The sequence below is a fragment of the Triticum dicoccoides genome, chromosome 7B (assembly GCF_002162155.2).
Source record: "Triticum dicoccoides isolate Atlit2015 ecotype Zavitan chromosome 7B, WEW_v2.0, whole genome shotgun sequence".
Taxonomy (NCBI): Eukaryota; Viridiplantae; Streptophyta; class Magnoliopsida; order Poales; family Poaceae; genus Triticum; species Triticum dicoccoides.
The window spans coordinates 663,216,544-663,231,917 of record NC_041393.1 but is presented as its reverse complement, the minus strand read 5'-3'; the positions used below and the strand labels follow the sequence as shown (position 1 = coordinate 663,231,917).

Here is a 15,374-nt window from a genome sequence, read left to right as displayed (position 1 = left end):
TTTCGCAGGAGCAATCAATCTTTTGTGTTGATTTTGATAGCATCGATCAATACAGACCATAGCATGAATCTAATCTGAAGAAATTTTCTTGGGCCGAAGAAAAACTAGTAGACCTATAGTTAGCAAATCTCAATTAAGAAAAGCACATTGCATTCTCACCAGTACTGCAGCTGCCTGCCTAACTTTATTAGTCTCGGATAAATGACGCGGTTTGGCACTAGTTACCTAGCTACTAATGCACCCAACAACTACTTAAGCAGCCCACACAGAATAGTAATAAAATAGTTACTTAAGCAGATTACTAATCTGGATTTCCATGGGTGCTGCGTCGGAGTATGTTTTGTCTTCATGGACGTTGAACCAGATCCATAGTTACCACTGCATTAGTCCCACGTCAGTAGTTTACATGCTATTCCACCGCTTTATCAAGCTCGGCCTCGGCTATCAGTAAGTGGAATAACTAGGGACATGTACAGCAATGCGGTAGAGCTATATCATAGTTCTATAGGGTTGCGAGCGTATTAGATGAGTCACCTTTTGTGCTAAACAGAGGAGTAAACATATGTATTGCAAGCTGAGAACAGCGATTACAGAGTTTCAACTATAAATCATGCTGTATATTTTTACTAATAACTACAGAAGGTTATTGCTGAACTGACCAGTGAGCATTATGATCTTTCTTGCACAGTTTACACCTGAGATGTGCGTGGATTGTCCAGGGAATAATGAACTATCTCCTGGCTCGAAGGGGCTTCAGATACGTCCAACATTATTTGAGATCCGTCATCACAGTTTGGAGAATCTTTGATGCCTAGGGAGCACCTTATAGAGGGCGCCATCGCTGTTCCTTTTGTTTCTCATCGCATCCCTGCTGTCGCAAAGTTAAAGCGGTACAGCAATTTCATCATTGACGATTAGTTAGCATTAAACCCCACTGGCCTCAGATTTTTTGGGTGTGCTGGTGCACCTAGATCCACCCCACTGCTACACTGATATCTTCCACCTAGATTAATTAGCTTCTTCAAACTGCCAGATCGATCTACTTTTCTTTGGCACACTGCCTCAATCTGGTCCCTTGAAGCTACAAGGCCTATAAGAAAGATGCTCCTTGAGTTTTATTGTTGAAAGATAGCTGGAATACAAGAACAGAGTAAACTATTTGGCTAGCTAGCGTACAATTTCCCGCAGATCTAGAGAAAGTTTTGCATGTGCTTGCTAACAAAATGTCCGTAAACATGACATAGGGGTCATGATAGGTTGTAGCCAATGTGAATATGAGCACGTTTTTATGACGTGCCATAACATGTTCGTAACCATGACTAGAGGTTCATGAGATGGCTAAATTGTAGATATGTATAACCAATTAACCATAAAGAACTGGAAACTGCCAAGAGAAAATTTTGTGGAGAGATAAGCCCAACTGCCAATGAAGAACCGCAAACTGCATTTTTAAATGCATAAACTGTTCACAAATTGAAGTATTTCGTTCTGTTTATTGTTCGGCTTCACTATCTGTGGAGTATTTTCTCTCTATGAAAGGAAGAAAGGAAAGGCTAGGGCCTCCTTAAATTTGCTCTGGCTTAGAGACAAAACTCTGTTCTTTTTGTTTGCAGGCTACACACCTTAATGTGTACCTTACCATGTCGACAGCTAGCTGTGTTAGAGGAGGAAGTTCTCCTATGTGCTTTTCTTTTCTTGCCTACGTTTGAGATCCAAATAGTTCAGGATGCTAGCAAGAATATATGGGGGATAGTTTGTCGAAACCTGCCACAATTCAATAGTTGCTGACTTCAAACTCTGTTTATGTAGTGTGTTGACGAGGCGAGCATGCATTATGTGCCTCATGATTTTGTAATTATATTTCATGATTTTTGACTCTTGTTGATGTGAATTTTGGTTCTCGTGGACGACCGTGTAAAACATGAGTTGAGTTATGTTTATTTGTTGGCTTATGTAATGTTTGTGCACCTATGCTAGCCAGGTGCACATACAGATTTGCTCAAAATTTCTGTTCCAAATACGAAACCATAGAGTATAAAGCCGTACGTGATAACTTGTTTTAAAAATTGTTTTCCAACCTGAAATAAATATCCCATGTATTCGACCTTTTTTGTAAGGTGGGGGCTTAGTAAAATACATGTAATCTGCTTACACCTGTAAAGTTCCACTAAGCCCCCAAACCTCAAAGGAACTTTGGGTGATAAAAATACTACGTTCTTTATTATACCTTTGAGGCTTTGAGGTTTTAGCAAGTACCTTTCGGCGGATGAATCTGACAAATACTTCACCATCCATCATGCCAGATATCTTTTTGTTTGAACTAACAATATGGATGTAAATTAAACTAATGACTAAAAAGATTAGACAAGGTTATCAACCTGACAACAGCCCACGTTCTGTAATTAGTTAGTTAGCTCTGTCCTAACTAGCTGTCTGCCACTGTTATTGCGTTCAAGTGTAGATAAGGACAAGATGTTTGTCATGGCAGTATGTTATACAGTCTGCCAGAATGCTCTGATTTATTTATTTAAAGACAATGCTATGATGAGAACCCAATGCTATGATAGAGTTAAATAAATAGTTAGGTAGCTTTCTTTCGTTCATATACAACAGGAGCCCCATCTTCCTCTTCAACATGATTGAGGTGCATACAGCAAACTGTCCAGTCTCCAGAGCTGAATGAGCAGGAGGACATCCATCCATCCATCCCAAAGGTATGTTGGTGAGGCAGTTCAAGTGTACTCCTGCTTAAATTTGACCTCAGTTTTACTATTGCAGCAAAATCTAGCAAGTACAATGACGATGGTGCTGGATGCATTTGCATCCTACCTGGGGGACTTGCTCAAGCAGGTGGTAGAGGAAGAGCTAGGAACGATGTTGGGTGTCTCCGGCGAGATCGACAAGTTGGGCGACAAGTTCCAGGACCTCAAGAACTTCCTCGCTGACGCTGATAGGAGGAACATCACCGACGAGACTGTGCAAGAGTGGGTGGGGCAGCTCAAGCGGGCCATGCATGAAGCTGCTGACATCCTCGACCTTTGTCAGCTCAAGGCCATGGAGCATGGATCATCCACCGTAAATGCAGGGTGTTTTAATCCCTTGCTTTTCTGCATGCGCAATCCCTTCCATGCTCATGAGATCGGCACCCGTATCAAGGCTCTCAACCAGAGGCTTGACTCCATCAAGGAGCGCAGTGCTGCTTTCAACTTTATCAATCTCAGGTCCTATGAGGATCATAGCAGTCATGGTAATCTTAGCTGGGAGACGATAGGGGACTTTGACCAGTCGGCTGTAGTTGGGGACAAGATTGAAGAAGACACAAGAGCACTAGTGGCCCAGATCATGCAAACCGGAAAGGTCAATGATGACATCATGGTGGTTGCCATCGTAGGTGCCGGCGGGATTGGCAAGACCACCCTCGCGCAGAAGGTTTTCAATGATGAGACCATCCAAGGTGAGTTCAGTAAAAAGTTATGGTTGAGCGTCAACCAAAACTTCAGTGATGTTGAGCTGCTGAGAAGAGCCATCATCGAAGCCAGAGGAGACCACTCATCAGCTGGGAATGTAAAGGCCATGCTTCACCAAACCCTCAAGGACACCTTGATTGGCCAAAAGACTTTACTCGTAATGGATGATGTCTGGGACCATGGAGCATGGGAGAATGTGCTCAAAATACCCTTTGTCAATGTTGCTGCTTCGGGAAGCAGAGTTCTTATCACCACTAGAGATGAAGGCGTAGCTCGACAAATGATAGCCATATGGCCCTACCACCATGTTAACACATTATTGCCTGAAGATGCTTGGTCATTGCTCAAGAGGCAGGTCCGTACTTATTTAAACACTGATCTCTAAATCAAGTGAATAATCTATCTACATCTATTTATTAACATTCCTATGTTAATTAAGGGAAATTATAGGATGCTTCCAAATTAGTTACATGTAATTCAATGGCTTAATATCACCTCTTGGAAGGTAAGAGTTATCATAATCTTACAGGACCAATGTTACTTTGATAGTGTCAACAAAGCATGCCGCTAAACGCGGAAATACATCACAACACCAATTGGGTTTTCCATATTTTATTTATACCCACATTATACACGTTCAAGACACATGTGTCGTTTTTACTAGTTAAGATTTATCGGTTATATTCATGTAATGGATAATAAACTTTTCTAATATTCAATCTCGTTTTCCAACTTCCGGGTGAAGATCTAAGTGTTCATCTACTCAGCAATGTCATAGGACATAATATAAATGAAAAATTGTTTTAAGATGGAAAAAATAACAATTCAGTTAACCCCTAGCGCTACAAAAATATATATATATATAACACAAAAATTAACTAGACTAGAAGTTGGTAATTGGTATTAGTTTTGCTAGAGACATTGCACGTAAATTCAAGCCAGCAATGTTGGGGCTACTACCTGTTGAGCATTTTAGGTGACTGGGAGAAAATAATTTCACGTGACTGTAAAATATAAGAAAACCAATAAATGATATATAATTTCTGCTAAATTTTGAGTACAAGTTTCTATAGCAGCGATGAGAGAGCGGTATAAAGTGTATGTACGCATGTACGTATGCTTTGTGCGTGTGTAGGAGCAAGATAAGTCAATACATTTAAAAAGAATTATTTATGGCATTTACTTTCTGTAATTTGAATGTTTTACAAAGTTATCTTTATGGAATCAATTGCATAAATCTTGGTATATACTCCCTCCGTCCGAAAAAGTTATCCCAAGCTTGTCCCTCAAATGGATGTATCTAGCACTAACTTGGTTCTAGATACATCGGAGGGACAAGCTTTTTCGGACGGAGGGAGTATGAGCAAGATAAGTAAATACATTTTCAAAAAATTCTTTATGATATTTACTTTCTGTAATTTGAATATTTACATAGGCTAACCTATCTTGGTAAATGGACAGATACATCAAGTAGTCCTCTCGCCTCTTATAAGAAGTAAATTTGAGTGCCTTATTCGGAGGAGCTCCCCTCTTATAAGAAGTAAATTTGAGTGCCTTATTCAGAGGAGCTTGGTACATAGTTAATTAACTATATCTGTCCCTTGTACCATGTTCGCAGGTACTCTCAAGTGAGATAGATGAAGACCACACAAATACGCTAAAGGATATCGGACTGAAAATTATAGAAAAATGTGGTTATTTACCACTTGCCGTTAAAGTAATGGGAGGACTATTGCGTGAAAGAGGAGGGCTACATCGTGATTGGGAGCATGTTTTGGATGATTCTGTCACGCCCCTAGATCAGGAGCTGACAAATCGATACCGAACATCACCAAATCCATGGATACAAGTGTTCCTGGTGTATGAATTAAATCACCAAACCAAAGTTCACAAAGGGACTACAATCCAGAGAAGAGAATCAAGGATGGAAAGAGCATAGAATCAAGGTAGGCAGCAAGAGAGGATCAGGGAGAGGGGATACACTCGTCTGGTACGAGGGAAGGGAGGAGCTGGAGGAGGAAGAAGGGCCAAGCCAAATCTATTCTGTTCGATGCCTCACTTCTGGTGTCGCTGATTCTTTTATCCTCTCCAGCGCCAACACAAGCCCAAGACCACCTGGGCCACGGCCCATGACAGCCAAGCCTTGTGCGGTTCTATGCACGTGTATGACATTACCGCCCCCAAGAAACATTGCTTGTCCCCAAGCAATGGCGTGATCAGACTGCAACACCTTGTAGATCCCACCTCAGCCTTGAGATCATCTGGCCTCGACACAAACAGGTTTGCCGACTCCGAGTTGGCAATAATACCTGGGTCCCACGGCCGCTCCAGATGAACACATCCTTTGGACGGAACAAGTCTTGAACTCAATGTATTCTTGTATACATCACCGGGATCCCAAATGAGCTGCTGATACGTGGTTGCATGTTCAGTTCCTTGTTTCAATGACATACTTGCTCCCACGCCAATGAAAAACATCATAAGATCACAAACTCTTCCATCGTCTAATTCTTGTGTGAGCTGCAGTAGCTGTAAGAAAATAATTGGCATGTTCCCTTCTACATGAATGTACTTGTCCATCTCCCTATATTTCTCTAAGGTCACAAACACCAGATCATGTGGAGGAAGAACTAGAAGAGCCAACTTTGCTGAAGTTGCATGACCCAAGATCACCAAAGGGGAAGTAGAAAAAATGTGTCCTGTATAGTACCTACTCACACCATCTTCCTCTGAAGGACCATAGTGATTGTATGATGCAACCATAACATGTATTCTCCTCTGGAGATGCACTAGTGAACCATTTTGATCAATTCCATACTGGCCAAAATCTTGACAATGAAGTATCTCACCCAACAAGTGATCGGTTGATGTATTATCATGAAAATCTGGACCAAAAATTGATTGCAGTTTCCCCAAAATAATTGCAGTCCTAAGAACAATCTTCCTAATTCCTGGGTCCTATTGCACAAAAATATCAATTGCTAGAACCAAATTTTTATTCTTCATTGCTAGAACCTCAAGCTGCACAAAATAGCACTTCCCTGCAACCTCTGTAGCTTTCCTACTTGTGTGCACCATTGTGCAGTACCAATGTACGGGAAGCAAGGGCACAACAAGAAATATATCGATGGGAACAAACTGTATGTATGCTCTTGCAAATTCATACGCAACACTCAGCCATGCTTGATCTCTAATGATCTGACCATCTAAATCCCATTTCGGCCGCACGACCAATTCAGAAATGCTATGTCCCATGAACAAAGCATTCCCATATAGAAGCAGATCAGTACTAGCAATTTTGCAACAGCTTCCAAGCAAGTTCAGGTAATCACGATAAGACAAGTGTCCGAAACTCCCAGCCAATTGAGTGAACAATGCCTCGACAGATATAAAGCTGCAAGATGGACTGAATAGCATCGAAATTGTTCCAAACCGATAACCATGCTGCAGAGACCTGATGGTCCAAGTGTCGTTGGCCTTATGCTTCATGGTACAAAAATATATTCCCAGCACACATATCTTCAAGAACTGTATAGTGCCCTGCACTATTGGATTTTCTTCAACAAGAGTACGCAGGACAAATAGGACATAATACTTGGTTCCCTTTCCAGGATCCCATGGTGAGTTGAACCATTCCTCACATGCAGAGCCATGCGGAAGCATTTGCAATACTGAATACTCAGTAAGCACCGACATACATATTCCAGGCATATTTGCAGCATGTCGTGCAGACCGTGCATCAGATTTCCTCGGCATAGTGGCATACCCAGTAGATGGTGTCCAGGTGAGCATAGGTTTCCTAGATGGTGCCTCATTTATCAAACCCGCACCAGGAAAGCAATTCATCACCACAATAGCAGTGGAAGATCCCATTAATGTACCTTGAGGTGCTGGCCATGGGAAAGCTCGACAATCGCCTCCTCGGTCACACATGAAGGACGGGCATGGCAATGGCCGTGGCACACAGCTACCACCTATGCACATAACCAGAGAAGGGAACGGCCAAGTTGTGGGCCCATACGCTTGCACCTGATGAGTGATACTCGGAGTAGTGCGGGACATGAAGGTGCACGTCAGCTTGTCACAGTTGTTCTGGAGACATAACACCGAGCAGCTTGCAGGCACTATGCTGATGCAACCGGTGGAAGAAGGGAGGACGTCCTCGACCCCATGAGCCCTCCCGACATCATTGGCAGTCAATGATGCGGTGTCATGGGCTGCCGCCTCACATATTGCGATGGATGTGATTGTTGCGGAGGCCGGAGTTAAAGCCGATGGAGTTGGCAGAGAGACGAGTTGTTCCAGCTCCACATGATCCGCCAGCTCCACACAATCCCAATCGACCACGACAGGTTCAGAGTTGGGCAGCCTGTGGACGCTGATCGATGATGGGGCGTGCTGGATGTCCAAAAGGCAGGAACCATCATAGATGCACCGTCCATGCAGTGCACCCTTAGCTTGGCTCGCCTCCAGCCATGATTCGAACTCCACAAACACCTCCATGTGTGTCGATTTATGTGACACACACAGATCATGCACCCCATAGGCACCGAATAGCTCATCTAGTACCTCCTCTGTTACATGGTAAAACAAGTGGGTGATGGTGATATGCAAAACACAGCTACTGGTCACCTCTGGTTGTATTGACATTTTGTCGAACAGGTGGTGAGCGGTGGAAAGGAACACCAAAATTTGAGGCAAATTTTCTGGAATTTTTTGACAAACTGGTGGGGGATCGAACAGCTCTGAATACCAACTGTCACGCCCCTAGATCAGGAGCTGACAAATCGATACCGAACATCACCAAATCCATGGATACAAGTGTTCCTGGTGTATGAATTAAATCACCAAACCAAAGTTCACAAAGGGACTACAATCCAGAGAAGAGAATCAAGGATGGGAAGAGCATAGAATCAAGGTAGGCAGCAAGAGAGGATCAGGGAGAGGGGATACACTCGTCTGGTACGAGGGGAGGGAGGAGCTGGAGGAGGAAGAAGGGCCAAGCCAAATCTATTCTGTTCGATGCCTCACTTCTGGTGTCGCTGATTCTTTTATCCTCTCCAGCGCCAACACAAGCCCAAGACCACCTGGGCCACGGTCCATGACAACCAAGCCTTGTGCGGTTCTATGCACGTGTATGACAGATTCTAAATGGTCAGTAACTAAAATGCCCCCAGAGATCAACTATACAGTATACTTAAGCTATGAATATATGCCTTCATATTTGAAGCAGTGCTTTCTATACTACTCTCTTCTTCCTAAAAGTAAACCTTATAATATGGATCAAGTAGTTGCAATGTGGATGAGCGAAGGTTTTCTTCATGGAAACTCTAGTGATTTAGAAGAATTGGGAAGAAATTACTACAAGGAGTTGCTATCCAGGAACCTTATAGAGCCAGATAACTTGTATGTTGCTCCATGGATTTCCAGCATGCATGATGTTGTTCGCTCATTTGCTCATTACATGACTAAGTATGAAGCACTCATAGCTCAAGATGGAGACACTGATATTCTTACTAAACTTAGTTCGCAAAAGTTTCTTCGGTTGACCATAGAAAGCAATCAATTGCAATCAGGTGAAGTTGACTGGAAATCTCTACAGGAGCAACAATCGTTGAGAACACTAATCTCAACTATCCAGATCAAGATGAAACCCGGTGATTCATTGATTATGTTTTCTAGTCTGCGGACTCTACATATAGAATTTGCTAATGTGGTTTCATTGGTTGAATCGTTGCATCAACTCAAGCACCTGAGGTATTTGAAGCTAGTAAATACCAATATATCTGTACTTCCAGGGAACATTGGCAAGATGAAACTATTGCAATTCCTTGACCTTCATGGATGTGAAAATTTGGTGAATCTTCCTGGTAGCATTGTGAAACTTGGCCAGCTGAGGTTACTTGAGCTTCCCAGCATAAGTGTGATACCTGGAGGGTTCCGTACCCTAACAAATATGAGGAAACTAAATTGGTTTCGAGCCCATATGGATGGTGAATGGTGCAGTTTGGACGAGTTAGAGTCTCTTTCCCAACTCAGGTTCCTTAGTTTATATAAATTGGAGAACGTATCTGCTGCCTCGTGTGCTGCTAATGCTAGGCTTGGTGATAAAAAGTATCTTATCAGACTGTCTTTATTCTGCACCAGCAGACTGGAAAATGATGGGTTGATAAAAGAGAAAGAATGTATCCCTGAGGAAGAGCAGCGACGAATCGAGAAGGTGTTCAATGAGCTCTCCCCTCCACCCAGTATAGATAATATTATAATGGGTGGTTATTTTGGCAAGCAACTCCCAACTTGGATGATGTCTGCAACCATGGGGATCCGGCTTGCCTGCTCCCTCCCCATGCTCCCATCCGTGCTCCCACTTCATCCTACGGTTGTCCTTTTCCCTTTTTCCTTTCTAATTAATCATCTCCCCCCCTGATTTTAAGGGGGTGGGGCCGGGCCTTATTTTGTTCCAATCAAATCATGCCACGTATGCGGGAGCACGGATGGGCACACACGCGGGGAGCAGGCAAGTCTCATCCCGACCATGGTGCCCCTCAATAACTTGACATATATTATGTTTGTTGACCTGGCGTGCTGCAGACAACTTCCCGATGGGTTGTGTCAGCTCCCGAACCTGCAGTTCTTTAAGGTAGACCGTGCTCCATTCATCAGGCGTGTTGGGGCTGGATTCTTGCAGGCTGCGGCTACTCCATTTCCGAGGTTAAATGAGATGTACTTACTAGGAATGGTGCAATGGGAAGAGTGGGAGTGGGAGGAGCAAGTACAAGCCATGCCTAGGTTGGAGAAGCTTATGCTCAGGAAATGCAAACTGAGGCGTATTCCTACAGGCGTTGCCACCAATGCAAGGGCTTTGAAGGAATTATTTCTACAAGACGTCCAACACCTCAACTACCTTGAGACCCTTCCTTCTGTTGTTGAGCTTACAATGCTTCGAATCCCCGACATGGAGAGGATCACTAATCTCCCCAATCTGCAGAAGCTCACGATCACCGATTGCCCAAAGCTGAAGGTGCTAGAAAGTATCCCTGCACTTGAGAGGTTGATCCTGCAGGATTATGTCATGGAAGAACTCCCAGAATACATGCGAGATATAAAGCCAAGGATATCGCTGCTATCTTCATTAGCCGCGGGACAATCTGGTCCTGAGTGGGACAAGTTCAGCCATGTGGAGTATGTCAAGGCATATGCATGTGATGGAAACAACCCAAGAAAATGGTACGTTCTATACACAAGAGACAATGGCAAGCTGGAGTCCAATATTAGCAGCTCTACCGTATTTGAAGGTACAGAAAATCAAGCATACAAGCTTTGTCTTAATTTGTTTGAGCACTCTGATTCTGCCAGTTTATAAGACAGTTTGATTTTATCTCCTGCCTTTTGTCCATATATACTGCGTGATGACCGGATATATTTTACCTTTGTTTGTTTAGGCGATACAATGGCTGCAGAGGAGGAACGACAAGCAGCAGCAGCAGTTGCATCCGGTCCAGGAGATGGAAACAAGGAACAAGAAGCATACCGACTACAAACAGCGGTCTAGGAAAGGAGAAAGTGCGTAATAGGCTGATAGCTAGCTAAGGAGATCAGACCAGGCCGCCGGCCTCTCCAGTGAAATTAATCTGGTATTCTTTTTTGTCCGCAATTAGTAACTGTGCTTCAAATCGCAGTTCCGTTCTTAGTTGCCATATTAGCAGATCGATACTTGCACCTATTTAAAATAGCAGTGTGCTAAGCAGAACATTGCATATTAAAGCTGGCTCTTGCATATTTCCCTTTCTGTGCAGACAGGCAGTTCCTGGCTGGCAATGGAGCCAGAGTTGCATCCACATATTCCAAATAAGTTCGTTGATTGTGAACGTGTGTTTTAATTTTTCTGTTTAAACTTTGTATGCATGTTATACTTGCCATGCTGTCCTGAAAAGGATTAAATCTTGGGTAAATTTTAACATGCTTCCTCTTACCCCCTCTTTTTACATGTGAGGTAAGAATATAAGAGTTAATCAGACCACTAATTAATGAGATTAACAGCTCAGATCTATTATATACTCTTACCTCTCATGTGAAAAGAGGGGGTAAGAGGGAGCATGTTAAAACTGCTCTCTATCAAAAGGAGATTCTTTCACAGCATGACTCCAGCAAATTTTCCACATGCCTCTTTAAAGATTCCCTGAAATCATGTGGAAGTTTGACTGATCCATCCGGTATTCTTTGGAAAAATGAACACAAATGTAATATGTTTTAGGTCAGGGAGTACATGAGACATAATCATGAGAGGATAGAAGTGGCCGCATGATCACGTATGGGAGAACAACTTTAATAACAGAAGTGGGAGAATTTTTTGCACGTGCACTGGGAATACGGTAGAAGCAGTATTGTTTGCTTCAAAACAGAATAGTACACTGGCTAACTGGACTGGAGAACAATGAAAAATACGACTAATTAAGAGGCATCACTGACCACAACACTGTTACCTACGGAGTGATTAAGAGGCTAACTGGACTGATCCATAGCTATCTGAATATTGCATCCTCCTATATTCCTACGCATAACATTTCCTGTGCAAGTGCTCTTAACATGTCAAGTTGCTTTCTTCCTTTACATCGTAGACAGTTTAGTTTCCCTGTAGCGGCCCACCGTTATATTTACAGGTAGGTTAATTATCAGCTTCCTTGCATATGTTCCTTCTTTAGCGATTCAGCTTGAACTATTCGCACAGTTGTGTTAATCATTGGTTGATCATCAAGTACAGGCCTATTTAGCTATGAGTCATTTTCCTCTTTTTGCAAGAAAAGAAAGAACAAATGCCTGCCTAGCGAACCGATGATGAGTTGCTTTGATTCTCTTGCTTTACTACAACCATTTGCCACCAGTTACGCATGCACTCTTCATTGCTTATCATCATCCTAATTATGAATTTTTTTTTGTTCTTTTGTGAAAGAAATACATTTTTACACTCCAAGGCATGATAATTAACTACCTCAAAAACATGCATGTTCGAGTGTAATTCTCTTTTGATTTCATGTACAAGAGCATTTTACACTCAAGTTGCTTTCCACCTTCTGCTGTCCATTTCTCCTGTAAACTTCCACCATCTTCACAAGTGATTTCTGCATCCCTAACCGTAGTAGTACTCCCTCCGTCCGAAAATACTTGTCATCAAAATAGACAAAAAGGGATGTATCTAGAACTAAAATACATCTAGATACATCTCTTTTTATTCATTTTGATGACAAGTATTTCCGGACGGAGGGAGTATCATTTTGCGCGTGCGTGCATGTGTTTGTGTTCCATGCATCTTTAGGGGTTCAACTTGAAGGAAAATACCCATAGTTGTGTCGGTCACTGGTTTGATCTTCGGCAAGCGAGTGCCGCCATGATGTCACTGTAAGTCCATTTCCTTCTTTTCTGCAAGGAAAGAAAGAATAGATGCGCATTGCAACTAATAAATTGCTTTGATTCCTTCACTGAATTACCACGACCACTAACCGAGCCGTCTTCGTCACCAATCATGCTCCTAAATTAGGCTTCGCTTGCTACTGCATTAGCTTTTTCCAAAAAGCAAATATGAAGTAACGTTCTTGTACATTATACTTGATATAATACTATTATCTATACTTCAACAAACATCTTTTGTACAGAACTATCAGTAGCAAAAACATTACTGTAACTGTGTAACGCTAGTAGTGCTACACTTTTACGGATTGGAAGTTACGGACTGACGTGGCGTCATCTGACTGAAAAGCACCGGGCCCACCCAGTGACATTCAGAGGGTGGCGAGTGGGGAGCCGACACGTATTTTTTGCAGGTTCCAATTCTGTACAGCATGACAGTCACCATGCTGATTGTCAGTCTATTTTGAGTGCATCACAGTAAGTCATGGTAGGATTTAGTTGTCAAGAAAAGAAGTCATGGTAGGATTTCGTTACACCATTGCAAATACACTGACACGAAGGTTCTGTGCTGACTAGGTACTGCTGGTGCTATATAGTGGAGGATTTCGCCGAGCCTATTTGGACATGGTCAGGAGCACGCCACAGTCCTGCTGTCTTCACTTGTGTCATCTCTTGCTCTCTTCTGCTTTTCTTCTCGCTGGCCTGACTTGTCCAGCTTCGATCCTCGGCAATCCTAGATTTAGAGCATCTACCAACATGTCCAACTGCATGGACGTCTCGGCCACGCCGTCCCCGGAGCCGCCCCCGCCGACGGCGGCGCTGGACTACGACATGGTGGTGATCCTGGCGGCGATGCTGTGCGCGCTGGTGTGCGTGCTGGGGCTCAACTCCGTGCTCCAGCAGTGCGTGGCGCGGTGCGCCCGCCGCGCCGTGGCCGACCCCGTCGGATGGGTGGCGCACCGCCGCGCCAACGCCGGGCTCAAGCGCGAGGCCCTCGTTGCACTGCCCGTCGCCACGTACGCCGGCGAGAAGCAGCACGCGTCGGCCGGTGCCGGGTGCGCCATCTGCCTGTCGGACTTCGCCGACGGGGAGACCATCCGCGTGCTCCCCGTGTGCGGCCACCGGTTCCACGTGCCCTGCGTCGACAGGTGGCTCGCCTCGCGCTGCTCGTGCCCGACGTGCCGGCGCCGCCTCTCGGCCGACTGCGCTGGCGCCGGAGAAGGCCACCGCCAAGTCCTGCAAGTTCTGAACGCCGTGTGATATGGTCGATCAGTTTGCCTCTTTTTTTATTCGCTTCAGAGTTCAGATCACTGTTCCGGCGTGCTACTTTGTATGTCAGGTTCCGGCTATAACCTGTTTGATGGTTTGCTTTGCCGGCCATCTTGAGAGCTTTCATTTTTGACAATAAACGATCATCATGAGTTTTAACATTACCTGTGTATTCTTTGACAAGTCATCAATTTTAATTTAATATTTCCCCCGTTCCTAAATATTTGTCTTTCTAGAGATTTCAACAAGTGACTACATACGAAGCAAAATGAGTGAAGCTACACTGTAAAGTATGTCTATATACATCCATATGTGGTAGTTCATTTGAAATATCTAAAAAGACAAATATTTAGGAACGGAGGGAGTATTTGCTATTCATCGCTTGTGTGAAACTCCTATCTGCACTGGTCGATTTTGGGCAAAGCACCGAGGCCGAGATGGGGATGCCGGCTAGGCCTAACCAAGAGCAACTTGGGGCGACCCGACGCCGTCGTCATCGGTGGAGGGGAGTGAGAGGTTGACGGGGTTTGGGTGTAGGGGAGGTCGCTGGTGACGGAGATCGTGTCGGGGTCAAGAGGGGCTTTTGGGGAGGCGGCAACACGACGGAAAGGGAGGGACGGCGAGGCGTGCACAGCAACGCCACTGGTCGTGGGTGGTGCGGAAGAGGGGGAGGGGGGGGGGGTAAGCCGGCGGTTGTGGGGTTCAAGATGAACATGAGAAACAGGCACGAGACAGTCAGGAGCCGTCGGATGTGAATATTACGGACCAGAAAATCTATTAAAACTTGCAACTGACAAACAGGAGACCCCTTTTTTACTTTGATTTTCAAATATCTTGTCAACAAGTAACAAGCCCTCGCCAGCACCACCGTTGGCCCGCCCCACCTCCGGTGGCCATACGTGACTTGGAGGTGCTAGTCCCCGCTGGTTGGGAGGAATCCTATAGTTCCTTATGTAGTTTTAGTGGTTTGGACGGGCTGGCGAGGCGGCCGCAACGTTAGAGGGTTGCAATAATGTCCTCCTTGTCTATCCCTGCTTCGGGCAAGGGCGTGTGCAGATGAGCCTTCGATGGATCTTCTAAGATCCGTCGGCATTGGTATCTGTGGATCTGCTTAGATCCGTCCGCGTTCGTCTCCGACAAATCCATATGGATCCGACCGACCCCTTGTTTTTCGCTCGTGTATTTGCAGGTATGACCCTTTCAATTTACACTTCTCATCGTCGACGGTGGTTG

General features: G+C 44.3%; 2 protein-coding genes across 2 annotated transcripts; both read left to right on the top strand.

Annotated features, from left to right (window-relative positions):
* The first annotated feature begins 336 nt into the window (after window positions 1-336).
* On the top strand, window positions 337-10,830 carry LOC119339327 (putative disease resistance protein RGA3). The gene is made up of 4 exons (XM_037611435.1): window positions 337-3,822; window positions 5,086-5,247; window positions 8,611-9,777; window positions 9,985-10,830. The coding sequence occupies exons 1-4, from the start codon at window positions 2,680-2,682 to the stop codon at window positions 10,828-10,830; spliced, it is 3,318 nt and encodes a 1,105-aa protein (XP_037467332.1). The 5' UTR covers window positions 337-2,679.
* Window positions 10,831-13,459: 2,629 nt separating this feature from the next.
* On the top strand, window positions 13,460-14,305 carry LOC119335592 (RING-H2 finger protein ATL74-like). The gene has a single exon (XM_037607705.1). It carries the CDS (start codon window positions 13,497-13,499, stop codon window positions 14,130-14,132), a length of 636 nt encoding a protein of 211 aa, XP_037463602.1. The 5' UTR covers window positions 13,460-13,496; the 3' UTR covers window positions 14,133-14,305.
* Window positions 14,306-15,374: the final 1,069 nt, after the last annotated feature.